Here is a 23,087-nt window from a genome sequence, read left to right as displayed (position 1 = left end):
ATTTGTTTATCCTAAAAGAATTTTTACAGCATTTGAAACCTCATGTTTTACTCCACACCGTAAAAAATTCCGGATCAAATTACGGTGTAAAATACCGGCACTTTAGGTTTACCATCCATAAAATTCCTTTTACCATAATATAATAATTTTTACATTATTATTTATTTAATTAGAGTGATTCAATGATTTTATTCTAATTATTTCTATGAAAATTAAGGCATATCAGTTTTTTCCGCAACATGTTCCGGTAAAAATGGATTTCACGGTAAGAAGTACCGGCACCCTGAGTGGAGGTACTTTTACCGTAATTGCAGGAACGCGATTTAACCAACTTTTATCGTATTTTTCTATTGTAATTTGATTCAGAATTTTTTACAGAGTTGGTTTTAATTGTCTTTTCTCTTATTACTAACTGAAGTGAATTAGACTTTGGAATCAAAAGTTTTTTTCTTGATAAATTGCCCTCTTAAACTACTTTTCGAAAAGTAAAATCAAATTAAACGGACAATTCGTTCTTGTATTTAATATTCAATAAAAGGGGAACATCCTTGCACGGGACGTCATTTTGTTTTGATAAACTTACCATTTAAAAGTAATGTTTGTAGATTGTAGGAAATAACAATATGATAAAAGAGAAAAGATTGGAAGGAAAAAAGAATTTTTTAAGAATACTAATACAGAAAGTTCATAAGAAAGGCTCCAAACGTTTTTAAAGGCTAATTTAAAAATAGTTTTTTTTTTTTTAAATTGATGTTTTTAATTTTTCTGTATGCCTGAAAAATTATGCTTAAATATTAAAATGATTTGGTTTGTTTTGAATATAATTGTCCATAAGTAAATTTAATATCTGTATTTTGAGCTATTTTTAATAAAAAAATTTTTTTAATTTTTTTAATGTTAAAAAATTGTAAAATAAAATTTCCAGAAAACGAATTACTAAAATTTATACATTTCAAATTTCATGCTTCACTTTTTTTAACTTATTTTTAAATTGGAAAAACATGATAGTAATAAAGAGCCCCCAAAGTCTAAGCATCATTTGAATTTCATCAGGGTAATAAAAGAGAACCTACCTCGCTTTCATAATTTTGATAGAAACATAGCTTTGATAAAAACTTAATTTTGATAAAAACATAATTTTTTACTATACTTAAGATATATATTAAGATATATATTATACATATATATTTTTTTGGACTAACAAGAAGATTATGGTTTTTAAAATTTGTCACAGGGCCCTTTAAGATTGGTATTTGTTTATCTTCAAGACCATTAATTGTACAATAAAAACATTCAAACACTTAGAAATTTATGATTCAATATTTGTCAAGTTGGTTTCGAATATGTTTCTTCAATAATTCCAATTTTCCTATTTCTATGTTTTAAAATTTGCTTCTAAACCCCTTAAGGCTAGTAACTGTTTACCCATTAACTCTTCAATTGTTCAATAAATACGTTCAAATACTTTGAAAGGCTTGTTCTAATATTTTTCCATTACCCTCGATCTTGTATTTGGGTTTTCCTATAAGATTTTTAAGCGTTCAATAAATACCTTCAAACAATTTGAAATTCATGATCTAATAATATATAAATAGTTTTTATTGCTCAAAATAGTACAACCATAAATGCTTAAATAGTGCAAACAACACAGGGAATCGGTTTGTTTGCTTCATAGGGTTCACATGGCAAAGAACCACATTCAACTGTAACTTCTTTTACTTCAGGTAATCGAGAATCCTCTGAATTTCCAAACTTTATTGTTTTGTCTGGGCTCTTCATGTTTACGTCCACACAGACATATTCACCTTTTGAACTATAAAAACCAGGAGCCATGAGAATGCCTTCATATTCCTTTGTCCATTTATCTGTTGGGCAAGAATTGTTAGCCATCACCACTAGAACAGTGGTTAGTAAAGTTGCTCGACACTGAGCACATGCTATTGGCTTATCCTTCATAGAGCTAAATTTTTTTAGTTCTCCTTGGTATCTTAAAAAAAGAGAAAATCTTACTAATATGTCTAAATAATATGTCTATGTCTGACGCTCATAAAACTTTTACGAGGAATTTTAAACAAGTTTAAACTTTAAAAATTTGTGTTTTAATTTATAATTAAAAAAAATTATTCTTTAAAAGTAAAATTTTTTTCAAAACAAAAGTATCCAAAATGTTATTTATCATTAAAATCTTTTGTTTTTATTTCTTTAATGTTAAAGCGATTTAGCGCTTTCACTTACATCCAACACTTTCATGTACGCATGCTCTGATGTAAGTGAGCAAGCGCAGTGTGTCTGTGTCATGAGCATGCGCAGTTAGTTCAGAACTGCACGCAAACGTGAAGGATGGTATGTGGAAGTTCTAAATCTCGCTGTCAAGGAAATCTAAGAGCTATTTTTGCTTAAAATATCAAAAATTTTATTGCATTACCTGATTGGACTGACTAATAAATGCTCGTCTGGATCATCTTTGCCTGGATATCCTGGAAAATAACTTTTTGGGTTTGTCTCAACTGGATCAACTGCAGAGCAAATAAACTCACTTGATCCACCTTCCTGCACAAGCTCTGATGTTGCCATTACTCCCGAAATGAATGTTTCAGTTTCAAAAGTAGTACACTCATTATATCCCCATCTGATGAAATCAGCACCCCCAATTCTTGGTCTTAGTTCTGCAAATCATTCACAATTAACCAGTTGATACTAATATGAAAACTTCTGAAGTATATTTAAATAACAACTAAACGGACAAAGGCAATTAATAGATAGATTTTTGCTTTAAGGGTGCATATTTAAGAATGCGTGTAAGAACACATAGTTAAGACTTTTTAAAGTTACGCTCATTTATTTGATTTTTTTTTGTACCATTTAATAATTATGTACAAAATCTGTTAGAAAATCTGCTCAGCAATTTTTAAAAAAAGTCACAAATTTTGAAAAGGATTAATTTTAATTTTTGATCCCGTAAAAAATATTGTAATTTAAATTTAACAATTTTTTTAAAAAAAATCATTAAATTTTAACTTTTTTAAGTACTTTTTACTATAAATGTTAACAAAAATTTTTAAAAATATTTTCAATTTTTATGTAATATACTTTTTTGTTTTCTTCATATACATCAAAACTTGCGTACCAAAACTGATTTCAAACTTTTCAATTGGATAAAAGTAAAATAAGGTACAATACATAACACAAGCTTATCCGAATATCCTTTAAGTTTTTAAAGCTCAAAAAATGCGAAAAATTTATCATAGGTAAAAAAGAATACAAAAATTTAGCAGCACTTAAAGATCTCAGATAGAGAAAGACTCTCCATCCTTTATGTTAACCTAAGAACTATAAGGACATAATTTTTATTTATAAATAGTTTTTAGTATATAAATAGTTTTTAGTATATAAGACATTTTTGTTTAAAAGTAATTTTTATGTATAAGTAACTGTATTGAAATTAATGAACTAATATTGCTGAGCATTTTTCCTTCAGCTTTAGTAGTTTAAGAATATTATTGGTCACAGTTATCAAATTTTTAATTTTATTTAAGATTGTAAATATTCTTAAAAACTTCTTCAGAAGGCAAAGAGTCTCAAAGTTAAAGTTTTCAAAATGCTTACAGCCTTATAATTTGAAATTATGTAACCTCGTTCAATCAAATACATTTAAAAGATTAAAATAAAAGATTAATATCTTAAAACATTATTTAGATACTTAATTTAAAAAAAATTGTACTCAACTTATTCTCCATAGATTAACATGGAAGAAATAAAAAATCATTTTTTGCCTTACCGAGACCTTTAACGGAAGTTTAATAGAAAACTTGTTTCATCTTATGTTTCAGTTCATATTAAAAAAAAATTCTCCAGTAAAAGAGATGACATCAGTATTTTCTTAAAAATAAAAAAAAAATTTATGAGTTTGATTTTTATAGCTCATATTCTACACTTAGTTTCTTTTGTTATTTTTATAGTTTTATTGTGCTAGTTTAAATATTTTTCAATTTTTTTTTAACTAACCTAGAATTTTGCCAGTATTTCAATCATGTTTATGCTAAAAAAAAGCATGACGTCTTATAACCTTATAAAAATTTCAATAGTTTTCTCGAGAGCTTCAACAGTTTCAAAAGGAGCCTTGGTTGTTCAGGAGGTAAAGCGTTCGTCTTCCAATTAGGGAACTGGGTTCAAATCCCAGCGATGGCTCATTGATTCGAATTCCACACCCGGTGCGCATTGGCCACAATGATGTAAAATATCCTCAGTGGTAGACATATCGTGGATATCGTTACCGTCAGGATAACCATAGAGGATTTTCATGGTTTTCCTCTACGTGTAATACAACTACCGGTTAGTTCCATCAAAAAGTCCTCCACAAAGGCAAATTTCTTAAAATACTTAATCCAAGAGTTCCTTTGTCTTCTGAATTGGATTCAAAATTGCACGTCTACGAAGTCAAACATTAGTAGTTGTAAACTTTTGAAAAATGGGTCGGCTGTTCAACGACGGTAATAAAATGATATAAAATAGTTACAAAAAATGTTCTTGTATCTGACCATTTCGAATCAAATGAAGAATAAATATGATTTTTTTGCGGAATAATACAATTATGCAATCAGCATTTTAGATAGATGTTAAAAAACTCGCTCAGATATTTGAAAAATATCTAATCTCGATTTGAGCAACTGTTATAAGCATACTCGTAAAAAAACAAGCAGTTTGTGATTTTTTCCACTTACATGTTATCTAAATCTTTCTCATTTCTTATATTTATCTCCCTAGTTTTCAGGTATGGCAACAGTTATCATGGGAAAGAAAATCATGAAAATAATGTTTAAAAAATACTAAGTGAGTACTTATAAATGATTTTCTTATTTTGAGGACGCAAAACAAGAGCAAACCAAATAATAAATTGTTCTTAAACGAAACTGCCTCTTTATGTAAGAATAAATACTCTGCATAATCTTTGAAGACTCTTTTTTGCAATAAATAAAAGTATTTTTTCTTGTACAGTATTTAAATTCTCCGTGATCCTTTGTTTGAAACAAAAGATAAAAGTTGCGCATTCAAACAGTCAAGAAATCCAATACTTTAGTTAATATAACACTGAGGGTAAAAAATATGGTCAATACTACCATAATATGGTAAAATTTACTGTTTTTCTGGTTGTTTGGAAACACCAAAAATCTCGGTGATTTTTGCCAAAGCGCTTTCGGAAATGATTCTAGTAAAATTAACAATAAAATAGGGTTTTATACTATGTGATAAAGTTTGGTAAATGTGGTAAAAAAAATTTAATTTTATCATGAAACCCTAAAGCATTGCATTGAAACATCCATTCGGAAAAATTTTCTTTTTGGTTTTCTATTTTTTACTAAATGTATAACAACAAGAACTATAATTTTGAAAACCAGAATTTCCGGTAAACGGTAACCATATGAACGGAAAAATTGCCAAATGAATGGTTTAAATATCGTATATTTTGGTATTTTAAACCAGGATTATGATTTTTTGTTATCAGAAATGTAATTACCATGCTTAACTGTAATTTTACCAAAGTTTTTTTTGCTGTGAAGATATATTCACGCAATTAATTGATTCAATATTTCAATTATACTTCCATAAAGTATTTATGTTTATTCGAAGAAACTTAAAATATATGTTTTAGCTAAACCTTTTCAAAATAGGTACAAACAAAATTTTAAAAACATTAACATATCGTTGAAAAAACTATTCAACGTAATTGTTAAAAAAAATAAAATTTTAGACATTTTATAAATCTTGTAAATTTACTCATTGGTAAAAAAATATTTACAGTTTGTCATGGCAAAGACCTACAAATTTTATCTGTATTCAGTTACATAATAAAAATGTGGAACCACTTTCATGATGTTTATTTGACCTTATATAACCATAATTTATTGATCTTAGAGTATATATCAAATACTAATTGTATATAACTAATTTATTGATCAAATACTAATTTTTACAGTCATAAGTTTTCGACTGAAAACAGAATTTTTAAACAATGTGATTAAATAAAAAAAAATTGCCTAAAATATTGTTTATTTGAAATTTTAATATAAAAGTAATAAAATAAAACGTACCTGGATGTTCATCATACTAAAAAATTTAAAAAGGAATATAATTAAAACATAATAATTGAACATAAGAAATGTGCACAGTTAAAAAATTACATTAACAAAGAGAAAGGAATAATCTAGAAAAATCTTATAAAGCTATTTTAGCATGGTAATTGCGTGTAGTTAATCACATTCTTAAATCTACAAGAAAAGCATTTTCAATCAAATATCAAATATTAGCGCAAAAAAAGGCGAAAATATTTAAAGAATTTTTATGAAGGAGTTTTAAAGATAAATAGTTTCAGAGAAATAAATCTTTTTTAAAAATTACATAACTGATGAAATTTATATTCTGATTTCGTTCAAATTTTGTATTTCGACAATTACATTTCCATCACATATTTTAAAATGATCTAAAAAAATAGTATATTATTCTATTCAAAATTTTTCGACCATTGTTACATAAAATGACAATAACTAATTGCTTACAATTATTTTTTGAGAGTATGTCTTTACTTAGACACGTTTCATAATTACTTGCAAAAATTTTTAATCACTTATAAATTCCCGAATTATGGTGAAATACGCATAATATAATGAACGACATTAATGAACTAATAAACATTCGACACCTCACCTGTGTAAGTTTTTGGAACAATATTTTGGCCAAATTGATGGTCAGAAATCCGAATTTAGCCAAATACATACTGTGTTTATTCAAAGAAAGTACGTTTTTATGTCTGATTTTGTAACTAAAACAAAAGTTAGCACAAAATATTCAAAATATTTGAGGAATAATAACCCTTTGAATCGTACACTGATACTGATGAATACTTTTTGAATCATAAGTTTATCACTTCATATTAGAATATCCACTCTTTAGAACTAAAATTATTCAAGGAGATACTGTTTTAATTGAATCTTTGGCTCACACACATTTCATACATGGTAATATATAATAAACTTCATCAAAAAATAAATTCTGCCCCAAATAATTAGTTTTTTTCCCTTGTACAGGGAGGTGTATAAAAAAACTAATGCCAAATTCATTTGCTACGAAACGTTTCGTTTTAAATTTTTTTATTGATTTGAATAATTATTAGTATTTTGCTAGCACTTAAAATTAAAATTATTTAATGATGTCAGTGTTCTTAACTATTCCATAAACAACTTATAATATACAAAATAGTTTATTTTACAGTTCTATTTATAAAAATATAAGAAATACTAGCTTCATCAATAAAACTCGAAACGCTTAAAGATATCAAATGGCGTAAATGTGAGTATATTAATGCTCAAATATCAACTCAAAGTCATTTTGTTTCTTCTCCACAAAAAAGAATGAACAAACTCAAAAAACAAAGCAAACTGTTACCATAGCAATTTAATTTTATGAACAAGATCGAAGATAAAGATTAAACAGACGATAATTCTCAACAGTTAGAATTATAAAGATTTCTTTTAGTGTCTTATAACTTGTGAGGAAATGCGGAAGAAGTGATACTCATCCGTTGGTAACTGGGTCCAAACCAGCGAACTTGGGTCAGTAAAACTATGCTCTAGCCTCTATGGAAAAGGAAACGTTCCATTTTCAATCAGGATAAGTTAGGAAGTTTTATATGCTCACAGCTGCATACTTTTCTTCCACTCTACAAGAAAATCTAACTTATATGCAGCCGTGAGCTTTTCTTGTAATTTAGAAACTCGGGTAATTAGTTTAGAATGTCTCTCCAAGAGTCAATGCCCGAATCACTCACTCAGTGTGATTCGGACATTGGTCTTAATTATAACTCGGGTAATTAGTTTGTTTTGTCAGAAAAAAAACTGAAGAACAGGGTGGTGTAGCATAGTGCTGTCATCTGTCGATTCGTGAGAGAGCTGTGTATCAATTGCCTATGGTCTCTAATATAGAAAATATGATAAATGATCACCATATGGAAGTGTATTAGGGTCAGTATATGCATACCGTAAACATTAGATATGAGAGTGTATAGCCAATGACTATACATTCAGAGGATGAGTTAAACTGACCGCTGCATACAAATAAGTAATGAATGTATCAAAAAATTTATTTAAAAAATTCAAATCGAAATCAAATAAATGTAATCGGTACTCACAATCTCTTTCTGTAGTGAAGCCAGATGTCTTGCATACTTTTGAGGAAAAATATATTCACCGTCTTTATAAGCTACAAAGGTATCATCAATGTATTTCGTGGGTGCTCCTTCTGACAGGTCAAGATCGCTGATTGTCTTTGCATAAATCTCATACACCTTATTCACTTTATCATTAAACTTTTTAATCTGAAACAAAACATGAAGAATCTACAATGAAAAGAATACCACACTTGATTAGAAATGGTTGTTATAGGCCGGTGTAAGATGTGGGCAAGGCTACGGGGTTCGGGTGGAGAGCTAGGTTAGGAGGGGCGCCGAACGAGACTCAGATTTAATGTTCTGTAAATTATTCATCTCCTCCTTTTTTAAAGTATAGTTTGCTTTGAAAATATGTTTATAACTCATCTTTTATTATACATTTCTGAGCTAACTTTCTTTATCGTTAAATTTCTCTAAGTAAAACTTTTACTAAAGACGGAAAGAAAAGTGTGAAACAGAAAAATCACTTGCTTGACATTGAATAGAGTGAGTTCCGTATATTCCAGGAAGAATCTTTTCTGTAGAGATTTATGGTCCCGGAAACCATTCAGCATTCGAGCCAATATTCTCAAAAGGTGAATTCAAAGGAAAAACAGAGGGATCTTGGAAAATGACCAAGAACTCAAGTTTTGCGACAATTGGATCTGTGTATTCAACGTACTCCTAATATAACTTGAATTTACAAATACAGATCTTGATATTTTATGTAGAAAATACTCCTGTTTTTTTCTCAAAATGTAATTTTAGTTTAAGTTTTTCATCTAAATCTCGGTGGATTTTTTGAGAAATCGGGACTATTTAGAAACAAGACCAAAAAGTTAGTTTCCAGATAATTAGTATAGAATAGATAATTACCAAGATCTTAGCAAATTTCGTGTGAACAATAAGAAACATATATTCACTTTTGCAATACTTTACATATTTTGCTCTTTGATACATATTTGAAATAGTTATTAAGAGATTTTCTGGGAAACTAAAGTAAGACTTTTTTTTCTCTAAAAATATTTGCTAATAGCGGGCTCGATGGCTTTTTTAGGCATCTTGTTTATCTAAACGTTTATTATTGTTGTATTCAAGCGTTGCACGTAGTTTTTTGTATAACAATATCAATTTGAATAGAGATTATCTAATATTTCCCAATTCGAGATACGAGTTTTACGAGAAATGTTTAGAAACATGTTCAAGGCTTATAAAGTAATTGCCAATAAATTTTTGGAGTCTTAAGGACTGCTTTATTCATCTTAAATCGAAGCGAACCCCTGTGCTAGGTACAATATTGAGTGCTTGTTATTTTTTAAATTTGTAAGCATAACTAAATTTTACTTTGATAACATTTCATAAATTTTCCACCAATGCCAATGCTCAATGTAGTTTCCAAGATTACTTGTATGCATATACAAGTGTCGAGTACAACTCATTACTAATTGACGCATGACTAATCATTACAAGTATGCACTTTTAATGTAATGAACATTATTTAGTGAAACATATTTTTAAAATCCGTAGAAGTCTATCATATTGTATACATTAAATCTATAATTTTCTAATTTTATGAAAAATGATTACTTTTTACAATAACGATTTAAATGATTATTCATAAAAAATGATTACTTTTTTGCTCAAATAACAGAAATGGTTAAACTTACTTTTTCATCCACGCTTTTGGGAGTCACTGGAGGTAATGATGCAATAAAATGTTGCAGTTTGCGCCTAGTTTCCAACAAATCGTCAAACTGAGTTTCCAAGTCATCCAACTGATCGTTTAATGCTCTTAAATGAAAATAAAATAATTCGATTAACATTTTAAATAACTAATAATTCACTCATTGAAAACAAATAGCGCTTATTATAAGGCAATTTGTTATGACAGGAAACAGTTTTGCATACATGCATTACGTAAATAAACGTAATAAATACTTAAAATTCTTCTTTATTGGTGATTTCGAATTTGTAATTGTAAATGCTTCAAATAATATAAACTTGCAAAACAATTCAAGTTAATTAATTTATTAAGGCGTATAAACATAAATATAATTAATATTTAGAAATATGTTAGGGTGGAAGGTTAAAGAATCTTTCACGGAAATTTACTAGTAAAAATTTCAAAGAAAGCAAAAGAATCCTGCTGAATTAGGAAAAGTTAAATACTTACAAATTACTTACTTGAATATCTTCATCACTTTTTTTGTTTCATTCTAAGTATCATCAAATTTCGTTAAATTATTTTGCAGATATCGACATTTTTAAAATAAATATAGAACAATATCGGTTTACGAAAAAGAAAAGAAAAACGTTAAAAAGTGAAACTAATAAAAAATCTGAAGATTGAAACTTAAAAATGTATCTGATAATAGTCTTTCAATTTCGGTTTCCTCCGATAATAAAACACGTTTTCATCGTATTCATTTCCAGCAAGGACTCTAAAAATATTTATTAAGAATGGTAATTTTGGAACACTATTTGCATGAAAAAGAATTTTGACCACTGAATGGAAACAAAAAGAAAAATAAACTCTTTTTCTATATTAGTTTCATACCTGCTTTCGAAAAAAGCGGGATAGTTTGTATCCAGGGAGCTTAAAGGAAACAATTCCATTCTGAGTGGATTCCCAGTTCCGTTGTTGACATTTTTAACATGTTCAGGAAATTCATCGATGAGTTTTAAAAGTCCATCTACGTCATAGGACACACCCTGGATTGGTACAGTTGCATAATAGTTGATTTCCATTGAACTGCTGTCCTGTGCATTTTGTTTCAACATTTCAAGTTTACCTGTGAATTATTCAGCTGAATTATAATTAACTATATTTCTATACAACGAAAGTCAATAAATTTTTAAAGATCATTGTTAAATTGAAAAAATTGATAGTTTGCTAATAATTATTGAATTATACAAGTGCAGGTGATTAAAAAAGGAATGTTAACACATGGTCAGACATTATTTTGAAACAAAACAACGTAAATTCTGATAAATTTTCATATAAATAAATAATAATTCTTCGTACATTGTGCAAGGCAGCAAATAATTGAAGAAATAATAATAATCGAAAAATAATGCTACATAAACAGACGACTTTACAGTTTCCGTTCTTTAATGAAAAATCTTCTTTATAGTCAAAGCACAGAATGACATTGGAAAATGCAGAGAGGCAGAAGAAAATTACTATAACACTAAGAAAAAACGATTGTAACTTGCTTTCGTTTCTCTTCTGCATCTCTGTGGTTTTTCGTCTATACTGTATTTCGATACTGAAAATAGTCCCTCATTGAAGTACCGAACCTATACATTGCGTATGTTATGTGTCATTTTTTGTGCTCCATTCATCCTGTTTAGCTTGATTCATCTTTAGCACAAATTCATCTTATCACATTCATATTTCTATCTTGGTATACATTAAATTTTATTTTTAAAAAAAGAATAAAATTCAGCTAATTAATATCTAAAGAACAAATTCAATTAATAAAAAAAGCAGGTAACGCTTATTCCAAATCATACCAGAGGGCAGACCATACTTAATGAAATATTCTCACCGGTGTTATTTATATTTTTCTTAAACTGCAAACGTATGCAATCTAAGGTGATTTTTAAAATACTGATTTGCTTTTTTTCTCTGTTAGCAGAGCCATCTGTTAATAAACTTTTTAACTAATTTTATATTTGATCAGAATAAATATCTGTTTTCCATGGCAAAACGCAAATAGCAAACCGTTAATTTTTATCTCCTTCGCTTCTTCCTTAGCTGATTTTTCAATTCGCTGATTATGCTTGTGACATCTGATGCACTGGGTGCAGTATAGCCACTTTCGACTTTAATGCCAATAAGTCTACCTTCAATCTTTCTCAACTTATACGAAATACACCTTGTTAGTACTAAAATGATTATTAATTAAATAGCTGACCTTTCACATTTCCTTCAAATGATCCTCCGCCAGCATTTATGCCACCATTGATGGCTCCTTTGATGCGTAAAAGGTCGTAGTTATTCGTAGCAGTGATACGGATAGAAGCAACTAAATCACCCCCATATGTAATACTTCTACAATAATGAGTACCCAAATAATTACGAGGATACAATGTCCATCCGGTTTTAGGTTTTACGAACGATGGAATGGTTTTTGTCACCTAAAAGACAAGAATTTTTGTTATAATTACAAGAATTAAGCAGTACTTCGTAACAGTTATTATCTCATTAACATAAAGCATAATCAATTACACTTCATAACACCATTCATATTTAGTGTCAAACAACGTAAATGTGATAATTGTTCGCAATTTTAAATGTATTTTTTTTTTTGTTTGAAAAAATTCTTAAATTTATTTTTAGAAAATGGATTTCTTTTAACTATCTTTCCATTTCGGTATTCACTCGCATTTGTTAATAAACTATTTCTTTCTATCAGAAATTGTTATGTTAAAGCTGTTTAGAAAAATAAAAAGTTAGTCATTATTTTTTTTTATTAGTTTGTTGTTACTTTTAATTTTGTAGCACAGAATGTATTTATTTGTTTAAGAAAATATGGGGAAATAAAAAATTGGAACTGAAATATTTTATTTATAAAAAATGGAATGCATGTTCAAAAAGTGCTTTAAAATATTTTTCTATTTTTCATTCTATTTCCTTTTACCGAAACGAAACAGAAGAAGCAAAAAAAATGAAAACATTATGCATTTTTAATCCTTTAAGCCAATAATAAAAAAATTTATAGAAATCTATTCAGAACAGCATTATCAAATCACTTTCAGCTACGCAATATTTTCGCTAAGAGTTAAATATTTGTTCATAAAATATTTATTAAACATTAACAGCATTTATTAACTAAAATTAAACATTGCATAAAATTTCTTTTTAGTAGCATTTCTGAAAACAGAAGGCTTAATAAGTCTAATATTTTACCAGAATTGCTCAAAAATATATTTTCTTGTGTGTCACTACAATGTAGTTCCTTTCCTACGCAGAATTGCTTTTTAAAAATTTTTTAACAAAATAAGGACACATTGAACAAAAAAAAATGTGTAAAAATAGCATTTAATTAACTCATCAAAACCTGAAGCATTGCTTAGATTTAATAAGTTACATATAGAGATGGAAATTCGGGAAATCATCAAATCGGCAGGTATGAAAACCCCTGTTTCCAAAAAGCTCCCTCAAAATTAGGTTAATGCATGTTCTAGCCACGCGCTTCTTCAATAATACTCTGCGTTAAAGTACTTTGTGTCTTTATAATTTTTTTTTTTTAATTTTAAGTTACTTTTTCAGGAAAAAAAAATTTTTAATGTCCATGCGTGGTATTTATCACTTCTATGTATTCCATAGGAAAATATTCTCCAATATGCATGAGTTTACATTTCTAGGCACTTCACTAGTGCTTTAAGGAAAACGCTTTCCAATATGCATACATGGTATTTATGTGTTTCTATGCGTTTAACTCGATCCTTTACGTTCAATTTAGAATACGTATAACTTAACTTCTAGAAAAATATTCTCGAATATGCATGCGTGATATGTATTTCACTAGTGCTTCTAGCAAAATATTCCATAATATGCATACGTGATAGTCATTTCTATTTGCTTATTTAGTCCCTTTTGTAAAATGTTTTCTATTATGTCTATGTAGGATTTAACATTTCTAAGAGCTACACATTTAAGAAAACATTTTCGATAATGCTACGTGGTGTTTGTCATTTTTATGCGTTTTACTAGATCCTTTACATTTAAATTAGAAGAGTTTAACAAAACTTTTAGGAAAATATTTTCTAATATGAATACATGGTATTTTTTATTACTAAGCGTTTAACTAGATCCTTTGCGTTTAATTTAGAATTTGTTTTAGTTAACTTTTAGGAAAATATTCTTAAATTTGCATACTTGATGTTTGTCATTTCTGCGCATTTAACAAATCCCTTAAGAAAAACATTTTTGAACATGCATACGTGGTATTTATCTTTTCTATGCGTTTCACTAATGTTTTCAAGGAAAGGTTCTTCAACATTCCTTCTTGGTATCACCAAAAAGACAAAATAACAACATTTTAAAAAATTCGCAGTGGTTTTCCTTTAACCCCATTTTTATTTAAAAAACCAAATATTCTGACGAAACATTTCTTACCGTTTCAAAATGTACTTTCACCAATATTTCCATTCCGTTTGTTTTAGATGAGCTGTCTTTTAAATAGTGTCCTTCCCCACTCACATCCAACACGCCAGATTTAATTTTGAGAGATAACTTTCCACTAATGTCTAAGAAATCTTTTACTTGGGCAGCATTTTCAACCATCCTGTATTGAGAGTCAGTAAAATAATGTTCTATTTTCTAAAAGAAAAATTAAGATTTTAATTTTACTGCTTATTTAATTATGATACTTTGTTAAATATATGTAACTAAATAATAAATTTTTTAGGAAATTCTTACAGCTATTACGTACTTCATTATTTTTAAAAGAAATTTTAATACAATACTTCTTTCTGAAATTAAAAATAAATGTTTTCATTAAAATAGTTTATTTAACACTAGATTGCCCAAGGAAGTCATTTTGACTGCCTTTTAACTGCTTTTCATTTGCAAAAAAAGTACAAATAATAGAGCAGGAATTATTTTTCTTCCAAGTGAAGTAATTTTTTTATTGCTAATATTTACTAGTAACTTGTTATATAACTGGAAATAATATAAAAACTATTAAAAATTAATTAAGCAAATTTCTTTACACATTAGTTATTCTTTCACAAAGCAGTCATTTTTACTACTTTTGGGCAATATAAGTATATACTAAGTTTCAGTCTTTCTAGTGTTAAGAACATGAATTATTTTCCTTCTTCTTTAAAGAATAAAAATTCTCTTAAAATTATATTTATATTTCATAGCTTGAAAAAAACACAAATGGAACAAAATAAACATTTCCAAGAAAATAATGAGAAGCAATCAAGTCACAGCTCTTATTTCATAAAACATTTCTCTGAGAATTTTATAAACACATATTTTACTTTCAAACATAAATTTTTTATGTTATACTATCTTATACTAGCTCATATGATTTCCTTACGATGCTTAAAAATAAATACAAAAGCTTAATAATATAAATAAATTCTAAAATAAATGCAAAAAAGGCAATACTTACATATTAGTAGTTTCTAAAATTATAAAAACATATTCAAAGCCTAATGAGTATAAATATTTAATTTTTTTCTATGATTTACATCAAAAAATTTTATCATTTAAACTTACACGAAATTAGGAATACTTTGTTAGTATATACGTAAAAACAATAATTAGTTATCTCATTAAAAACAATTTAACTTAATGAAGGCCTTTCAAATAACAGTGCTCAGGCAGAAGCATGAGTAAAATAAGAGTAAGAGAGAGATTGTAACATCTTAGTTGTAAAAAGAGGTTATGCTTAAAAATGTAGGCTTTAAATCATTCAACGATTTTCAGTATACAAAATCAAATGGAAGAGTAATAGGCTCTAGTAATAGGTTACACCTTTTCCAAAATTGACCTGTTTAGATCAAACTGTTCATTTGTATTGTTTTCTAGATAGGTACTTTACAAGGTTCTGAAATTTCTTCTATACAACTACAGAATACTCAGAAACATTTTCTTGCGTAGTTGTGATAGTTTAAGGATAGAAAATTGTGATAGTTTTCGATATTTGAAATGTAATTTTTTTGCATATTTGCATAGTAAAATTTAGGATTTTTTTTTTTTTTTTTTGGAAAATATAATCGTGAACCACGGAAATCCGTGCATTGCAATAAAAAAATTGAAAACAAAAAGCTTAAAGGCTTAAAGGGAGTAGTTCTTGCTATACTAGTTGCCTAATATTTAAAAGTTTACGGAAGCATAAAGTCTTAAGCGTTATAAAAGCCATTAGAAATATGCACGGAGAAAAGAATTCCGGCAAAATTACCGTACAACATGGTAATAACATTTCTGGTAAAAAAAATAAACTAGGATTCTGGTATTAAAGACTAAAATATACGGTATTTATACCATTCATTCCTTAATTTTTCCTTTCATATGGTAACGGTTTACCTGAAATTCTGGTTTTCAAAATTATAGTTCTTATTACCAAACATTTAGTAGAAAATACAAAATAGTAAATAAATTTAACCAATTAAACAGTAGTAAATTAAACCGAATGAATGGTATGAAGGTATCATAATAAAATTATCAAATTTTACCACATTTTCGGATTTTTATCATATAATATAAAATCCTATTTTATTGTTAATTTCGTCAAAGTGCTTCGTTAAAAATTACCGATCATTTTAGTGTCCCCATAGAGACAGAAACGCAGTAAATTTTATCATGTTCTGGTAGTTTTGATTATTCTTTTCCTCCAGTGTGGAGTATCTTAAAATTTAAAAAGCGCCACAGAGTAATTTGAAAAATGTGACTTGTCATTATATTGTTCCAATCTTTTCCATAAAAATTATAGATGCAAATATAATGCATACCACAGCATCTTCCTCAACATCAGAAGGAAATATTTGTAGGCCTGGTCTCTCTTTTCCTAAATCATAAGATTGTCCCAATAACATCGGGATGACGTACATCATTATTGTAGTAGACATTTTTTCAGATCAAAATGAAAATCTTCTTTCTGAAATAAATTTAATGTAGGCCGTTTATTTTGACTCTTACTAAATCTAAAAATATAATCAATTATATTTAATTTTTATTGAAAAAAGCTGTATTGCTTTTTTTTAACTTTAATATTATAAAGTACATAAAAAATTTGTAAGGTATAATGAAAAAAATAATTGAAAGTATTCTAAAATTTTCTTTCATAAATCTTTGAAGAAAATGTTGAGATGCTCTTTAAAGGCATTTTTATGAGCAGAATGTTCGCAAATGACTCTTTTAAAGCATTTTTATAGAAGGTTTGTATACTTTTAGAAAAACATACAAATTATATATCGCAATTTAGTATGTAAGTGACACTAAAATACAATTATCTAACTTCAACGAAATATCATTAAGATTTATCGATGAAAAAGAGGAAAGAGGTATTAAAAACGTTTTGGAAGATACATACTGGGAATGTGTATAAATTAACTTTTTTATAATAAGGGCAGGTTTGGGGGGATTTGGCAATTTACTGTCTTTGGACTTACAGTGCAAACTTCGAAGAAAAAGGAAACCACAAAGCTAGCCAAAAAAATATGATAGCACGACTTTTTAATGATTTTAAATCATTAGAAAAGTGTTTTGTGGAGTATTTTAATATTGTAACGAATTAAAAAAGTCTTACATGAAAATAAATTTAATAATTCAGTTATATATTTATTTTAGTTTTGCGAATTTTATTATATTAGTACTTTTCTGCAAATTTGTGATCTTGTACAGTGCTAAAAATTCCAAGTCACGCTGCACCAAAAATTGGTATTTGTTTGCTGGCTACATAAAAGGGAGCTCAATTTTTCTATATTTTTGTATTTTCAGTAACTCCAAATATGTGTAGAAGGTTGCACCAAAATTATGTGTTTTGAAGAAAAAAAGCACCTATTTTCAATCTTTCTTTTTTTATATATAAAAGCAGAGGAAGGTTGCACCATTGTTTGGTATTTTTAAAGCACTAAAGTTCAGGCCAAGGTAGCTGTTTATCGTAGCACAACTATTTACATTAAGTAGGTTATTTTATGACATACCTCTAACCATTTTATACCGCCAACCAAATTTAAAACGGCAGCATAAATGAAATAAACTTTAACTACTGCAAATAAAACATTTACCTACCTTATAAGTTGATACTTGAAACTACATGCATTAATCATCCCGATACACCGAGACCGAGTTGTAAAGAAAGCATGGCGTCGTAAACAAATATCGTTTTGTTTAAACCACCGACAAAGTTTTGTGCCTTTTACCAAAGTTTGGTGCAGTTAGTTACACCATGGAAGCATTTCTCGATCATATTTCACAATTTATGGTGTAACTAAAATAAAATGATCTTTCATTTAACTAAACTTTAGAGAGAAACTTTGCACCACATACTGGTTAAAGATTTACTGAGAGTATTTTTTTTGTAGTGCTCTGCAAAGCACTTTGTACGAAGAAAGTATTTTCATTGTATTAAAAAAGTAACATTATACTTTTTCTGATTGCTTAAAAATATCCCAATATTTTAATTGCTAAATATTTGTAATAAATTTAACTACCTGCATATTTGTCAATTGAAAATCTTTTTTACTTTGAAAAATTCAAAAAACTATTTTAATGATAATATATTTCTTAAAAACAACCTTATATGAAATTTGACATTAATTTTAGGTATATTTTTTTTTTTACTTTTCCGCCATGTTTATAATATATTTGCAAATATCATTGAAAAAATATCTTGCTGAAAGAATTTCTTTTAAAACACATTGAAAGTGTACTTACCGATTCTTTGTCATAAATTATGCACTATTAAAAATATTTGGATAAAATTAATTTATTAAATTAAATTTTAGCTTAGACATTGTTTTCTTTTAAAAACTTAATCATCAGATTCATAAGTTAAAAAAACTTAACTGGCATAGATATCAGCAGTGTTCAACGCCAAATTTATCTTTACATCATCTGAAAAGTAACAGATGTGTATAAAATACGATTAACACTCTTTTCTCTTTTTAAGTAGAATAGGTAACCTTTTTACTTGAAAATATTTTTATCAACCCAAAAGTTAAAGAATTTTAGAATGTTATAGTGCGCAAAATAAATTGCATGAAACGAATATTTGTTATTAATATTTTTTAAGTGGTACATTATTCAAAAAAAATTTTTGAGGAAAATGAAATTTTCCGTTTACCGTTAAGAGGGAATTGAAATCTTAAATTAATAAAATATTTCTCTAGTATACAACGAGGACAGAAAATCGATTATGTCTTTACAATATTGGTAATTCTTATTTTAATTGTTGGTCTTCAAGTCACGATGCTTTATTAATTTTAAAAAAAATCTTTAATATACATTGAGTATCTAAAATAATTATTTCATCATAAAATTGATGATCCTTGGTGCAATTAAATTATAATTCTTAAATATTTAATCCTTGAATTTTCTGCGATGTACAACGAGGACAGAAAATCGATTATGTATTTACAATGGTTATTATTGAATTATAATTCTTAAAAAAACGAACTTTAATATACATTGAGGACCATGTCATTAAAAATTATTGATAAAAAATTGACTAATTAAAAATTGGATTAAAATTATTCTATGATTGAAATTTTAAAAGCATTCGAATTGATATGTATTTGAAAAATTAATAGTTAGAAAAATTATCTGTGATTAGATTGATAATTTTATGAGAATTTGAAATTTTCACAGGGAAACGGCATTCCGTTTTCTGTATCCATTCAGTTTTCTGTATTACATGCATAGGTAATTATGCTTAAAATTTAGACAATAATTCTAATTGCATTTAGAATAACTACCAATGCTATTTATGAAATCAAGATTCTCTCTATATTAAAAAAATCTTAAGCATCACCAACGCTGTCTTAAATGTTTAACTTTTAGATTTTTTTTTTGAGTAACATATTTGAAGATTTCATTGTTTAAAAGGAGCATTTTTGTTGGAGATTCAATACTTTAATTTTTAAAACTAGCATATTGCTGAAAATGTATTACTGAGAATAATATAAAAAACGATCAATTTCCCTCATAAAATTAAGAACTGACGGAAATGTTTTAAAAGTTTTTCAAGGTTAGTTTTAAACTAGGGTTTATTTTTCTCTTTTTTTCTCAGTGAGATACAGAAATTATTTTTGAAAAAGGCAAAAAAGTATGTACGAAACTCTTCGCACTGTTGTTGTGAAAATAGAAAATATTTGAATTTAATTTTTAATTGCACTGATTAATTAATTTAGTTATTTTCATTAGTTTTTGTTCCAGAAATGTAAAAAATTAGTTAGCATAAATTAACACTACTGACAACAACTGCGCTGATTACTAGAAATTAAGGCAGAGGATTTTAAATCCAGTATTTTTTCCGCTACAAAAATAACCCAGATTTGTCGGGAAGTTATCAGTTTTGATTCAGATAGAGGGAAACCAGCGATTTTCAATTCTGATAGGTTCTATAAATGAATAAAATTTAATTTTTTAAAAGGCCTGAAAAACTGGATAGGTTGTTAGCAATTTTGTAGCAAACGGGTTAAAAAACGGTATAGTAGTAACAAGTTCACGGTAAGGATTAGAAGAAGATAGGAATTTTGGTTAATTAAGTGTAAATCCACGTTATTATTCATTGACGTCTCGCCTGTTTTGACAATGGGTGCCTATTTTTAAGCGCTCGAAATATACATACTTTCATTATCATCTTCATGTTTTTGAAGAAATAAAGTTTTATATCAAGTGTCTCTTTCCGCTTCAGTTTCTTGGGATTCTTCATTTAATGAAGGTTAATATTTAATGGAGTACAACGAAAAAAATGGTATAAATTTCATGGTATAATGTAATGGTTAATGGTTTATGGTATAAATTTCATTTTCCAAATAAATCTCTGCTCCACAACGAGAACAAATAACTGTGAAGCAATTTTATTTTATTTTATAACCGTCGTTGTAAAGCCGAAACAATTTTAATTTGAAGCAAATTTGCAGTTAGGAATCCAAGAAGCTATCAGAGAGTCGAATCTGCTAAAACTCGAAACTAAAAAATATACCATTCAGCTGAATAAAAGATGTTTGTGAACTGAAAATCTCGCAATTTTCCCGAACATCACGTTCCTTCGTTCATCATATGTTTCAATGTTAATATAATTTTTTTATTTTACTTTATTATAATTTCTAAATATTACTTTAAATGATAGAAACATTTTTATTGCTATCATCAACATCATCATCAGTAACACGACAGTCCAGTGACTATTGGCTAAGGCTTTACTTTGAAAAGATTTCTAAGCAATCCTCTGGAGTATAATGAGCTTCCAGCTCTTAAACTTCTTCTGAGGCGTTCTCTGTCTGTTTGTCCCTGTGGCTTTGTGAAAACAAGCTTTTATACAGGGTTGTCGGTATGAAAACATGACCAGGAAAGTTTAATCTATTTATCTTGATAAATTTTAAAGTATCTGGTTTCTTAAAGTATTTATAAATTTCCACCATGTCTAGTCTTTTCCAACAATAATTTTCGTTGCTCCTTTTAAAATGGCTCTTAAAATTTTCAGCAAAAACTATTAAAATAGGATGTCCTTGTCAATGTCCATATCTCAAACCATAGACCGAAGCAAGTTATATTAGGTTTTTATATAATGAGAGTTTAGTTTTTCTGTAAGTTAATTACGATTCAAAAAGAAAACTAGCAAGTTAAAGGCTATGTTTTCAGACATGATTATGTTTTTGTTAAATATGAAATAGTATTTTGGCAATTAAATTGTAATTTTAAGTGTTTAAAACTAAGAACGAAATCATAAGGGAAAGCGCGAAAGAAAGTATTAGATGATCTGACAAATCTTTTTTAAGGAAAACATAATATATATTACCATTATATTATACTATAAATTTATTATTATTTCTAAATATTACATTACATTAAATAAAAACCTATTTGATTAATTATAAGTACTATTGTAGAAATGAAGTAATAAAAACAACAATACATTTTTTATTATAATGACTAGTCATATTTTCAGCTTTTATTTCCTTATTCTCGTTATTTTTTTCGTGCTTATCTTTTATCTTCGATTAAAAAAAGGGGATAAAGGTATTTATTAAGCAAAAGTCCTTTTCTTTCCTAATTTCCATGTTAATAAACTCAAAAATTAAGAGCTTAATTTAATAATAGTGAATTTACAGCGTAGTGGGGTGAATTTTTAAGTTCTTAACCGATTATCTTTTCATAAAGTATTACATTGAATTCTTATAAAATATTAAATTAGTTCTTAAATTAAGAGCTAAAAACATTAGAAAATTATCTTATTACAAAGTTTTACAACGTGAAACACATTTTTCTTAAATGATTTCACTTTTTAGGATCTCATAATGCGACAAAATATATCATAAAAACCTAATAGTTTAATGACTATCCATAATTATGTAACAAGAAAGATTTCCCAGTGAATTATAAATAACCCAAACTTACACCAAACTTACTAAGCAATCATTATTTAATTTGTTGGGGAAAAGCGAAATAATAAGCTTCAATTACAATAAATAAATTATTACCATAAGAACCACAGATAAAAATAAATAAAATCGTTTCTATCGAATGTTTATATTCTAGTAGCTGCATGTAAGAATCTTATTTACGATGTTTTTATCGACTGGCTCTCATGTCTTTGTAAATAAAATCTTGCTATTAAAATTTCGACCACTCACCGACTAACTAAAATATTAAAATTTCAACTGAATTCAACTGAAAGTTCATGCCTGATGGTAATATAAATTACACTTACTTTCTAAGTGGTACAAGCATAAATTTGACTGCTTTCCGACATAAGTGAACTAACGATAAAAAAAAACTAGAAAAAAGACACAATAAGATAAAATAAAAAATTTAAAAAGCTATGTCTGGCTAAAAGACTAAAAAAGAAAAAAAAAATGCTGAAAAACGAAGAATGCGTCCCTTTTGTAATAAAACACTTTAGATTATTACACTTTATTACTTCAGAAACTTATGAGTTTTACTTTATTTGTTTTTTGGCTGATAAAAATAAAATTATTTTCTCCTTTTTAGTTTACTTTTAAAACTTAGTTTTTACAATTGTAATTTTACTTTTTAACCTCTATAATCAATTTTTTCCCTTGACTATTGCATTGAATGTTACTTTGAATGCATTTGATTTTGCATTGAATGTTACAGCTACAGAGAAGTATATAAAGAGTTTCTACTCTATCCTTCTACAGCAAAGAAAAGACAACATGTTTTTTTATCGATGCT

At 27.5% G+C, this 23,087-nt stretch overlaps 1 protein-coding gene across 1 annotated transcript; it reads right to left on the bottom strand.

Moving 5' to 3' along the window:
• Nucleotides 1–1,578: 1,578 nt before the first annotated feature.
• Nucleotides 1,579–18,784, bottom strand: LOC107442662 (uncharacterized). Its single transcript, XM_043057695.3, has 10 exons — nt 18,603–18,784; nt 16,676–16,821; nt 14,328–14,531; nt 12,121–12,343; nt 10,758–10,992; nt 9,868–9,991; nt 8,183–8,368; nt 6,090–6,105; nt 2,426–2,666; nt 1,579–1,987 (listed from the first exon to the last, which is right to left on the bottom strand). The coding sequence occupies exons 2-10, from the start codon at nt 16,790–16,792 to the stop codon at nt 1,630–1,632; spliced, it is 1,704 nt and encodes a 567-aa protein (XP_042913629.2). The 5' UTR covers nt 16,793–16,821; nt 18,603–18,784; the 3' UTR covers nt 1,579–1,629.
• Nucleotides 18,785–23,087: the final 4,303 nt, after the last annotated feature.

This window comes from Parasteatoda tepidariorum, chromosome 3 (genome assembly GCF_982258835.1).
Source record: "Parasteatoda tepidariorum strain Cologne lab strain chromosome 3, Ptep-v5.0, whole genome shotgun sequence".
Lineage (NCBI taxonomy): Eukaryota > Metazoa > Arthropoda > Arachnida > Araneae > Theridiidae > Parasteatoda > Parasteatoda tepidariorum.
The sequence above is the reverse complement of the archived record's forward strand: the minus strand, read 5'-3'. Positions and strand labels throughout refer to the sequence as shown.

Coding starts and splice junctions, on each gene's coding strand:
- LOC107442662 (XM_043057695.3), bottom strand. CDS start 16,792: ATGTCTACTACAATAATGATGTACGTCATCCCGATGTTATTGGGACAA. Junction 9,992..10,757: donor CCCGCTTTTTTCGAAAGCAG/GTATGAAACTAA, acceptor TTTTCATTTAAG/AGCATTAAACGATCAGTTGG. Junction 1,988..2,425: donor TTATTAGTCAGTCCAATCAG/GTAATGCAATAA, acceptor TCTTTTTTTAAG/ATACCAAGGAGAACTAAAAA.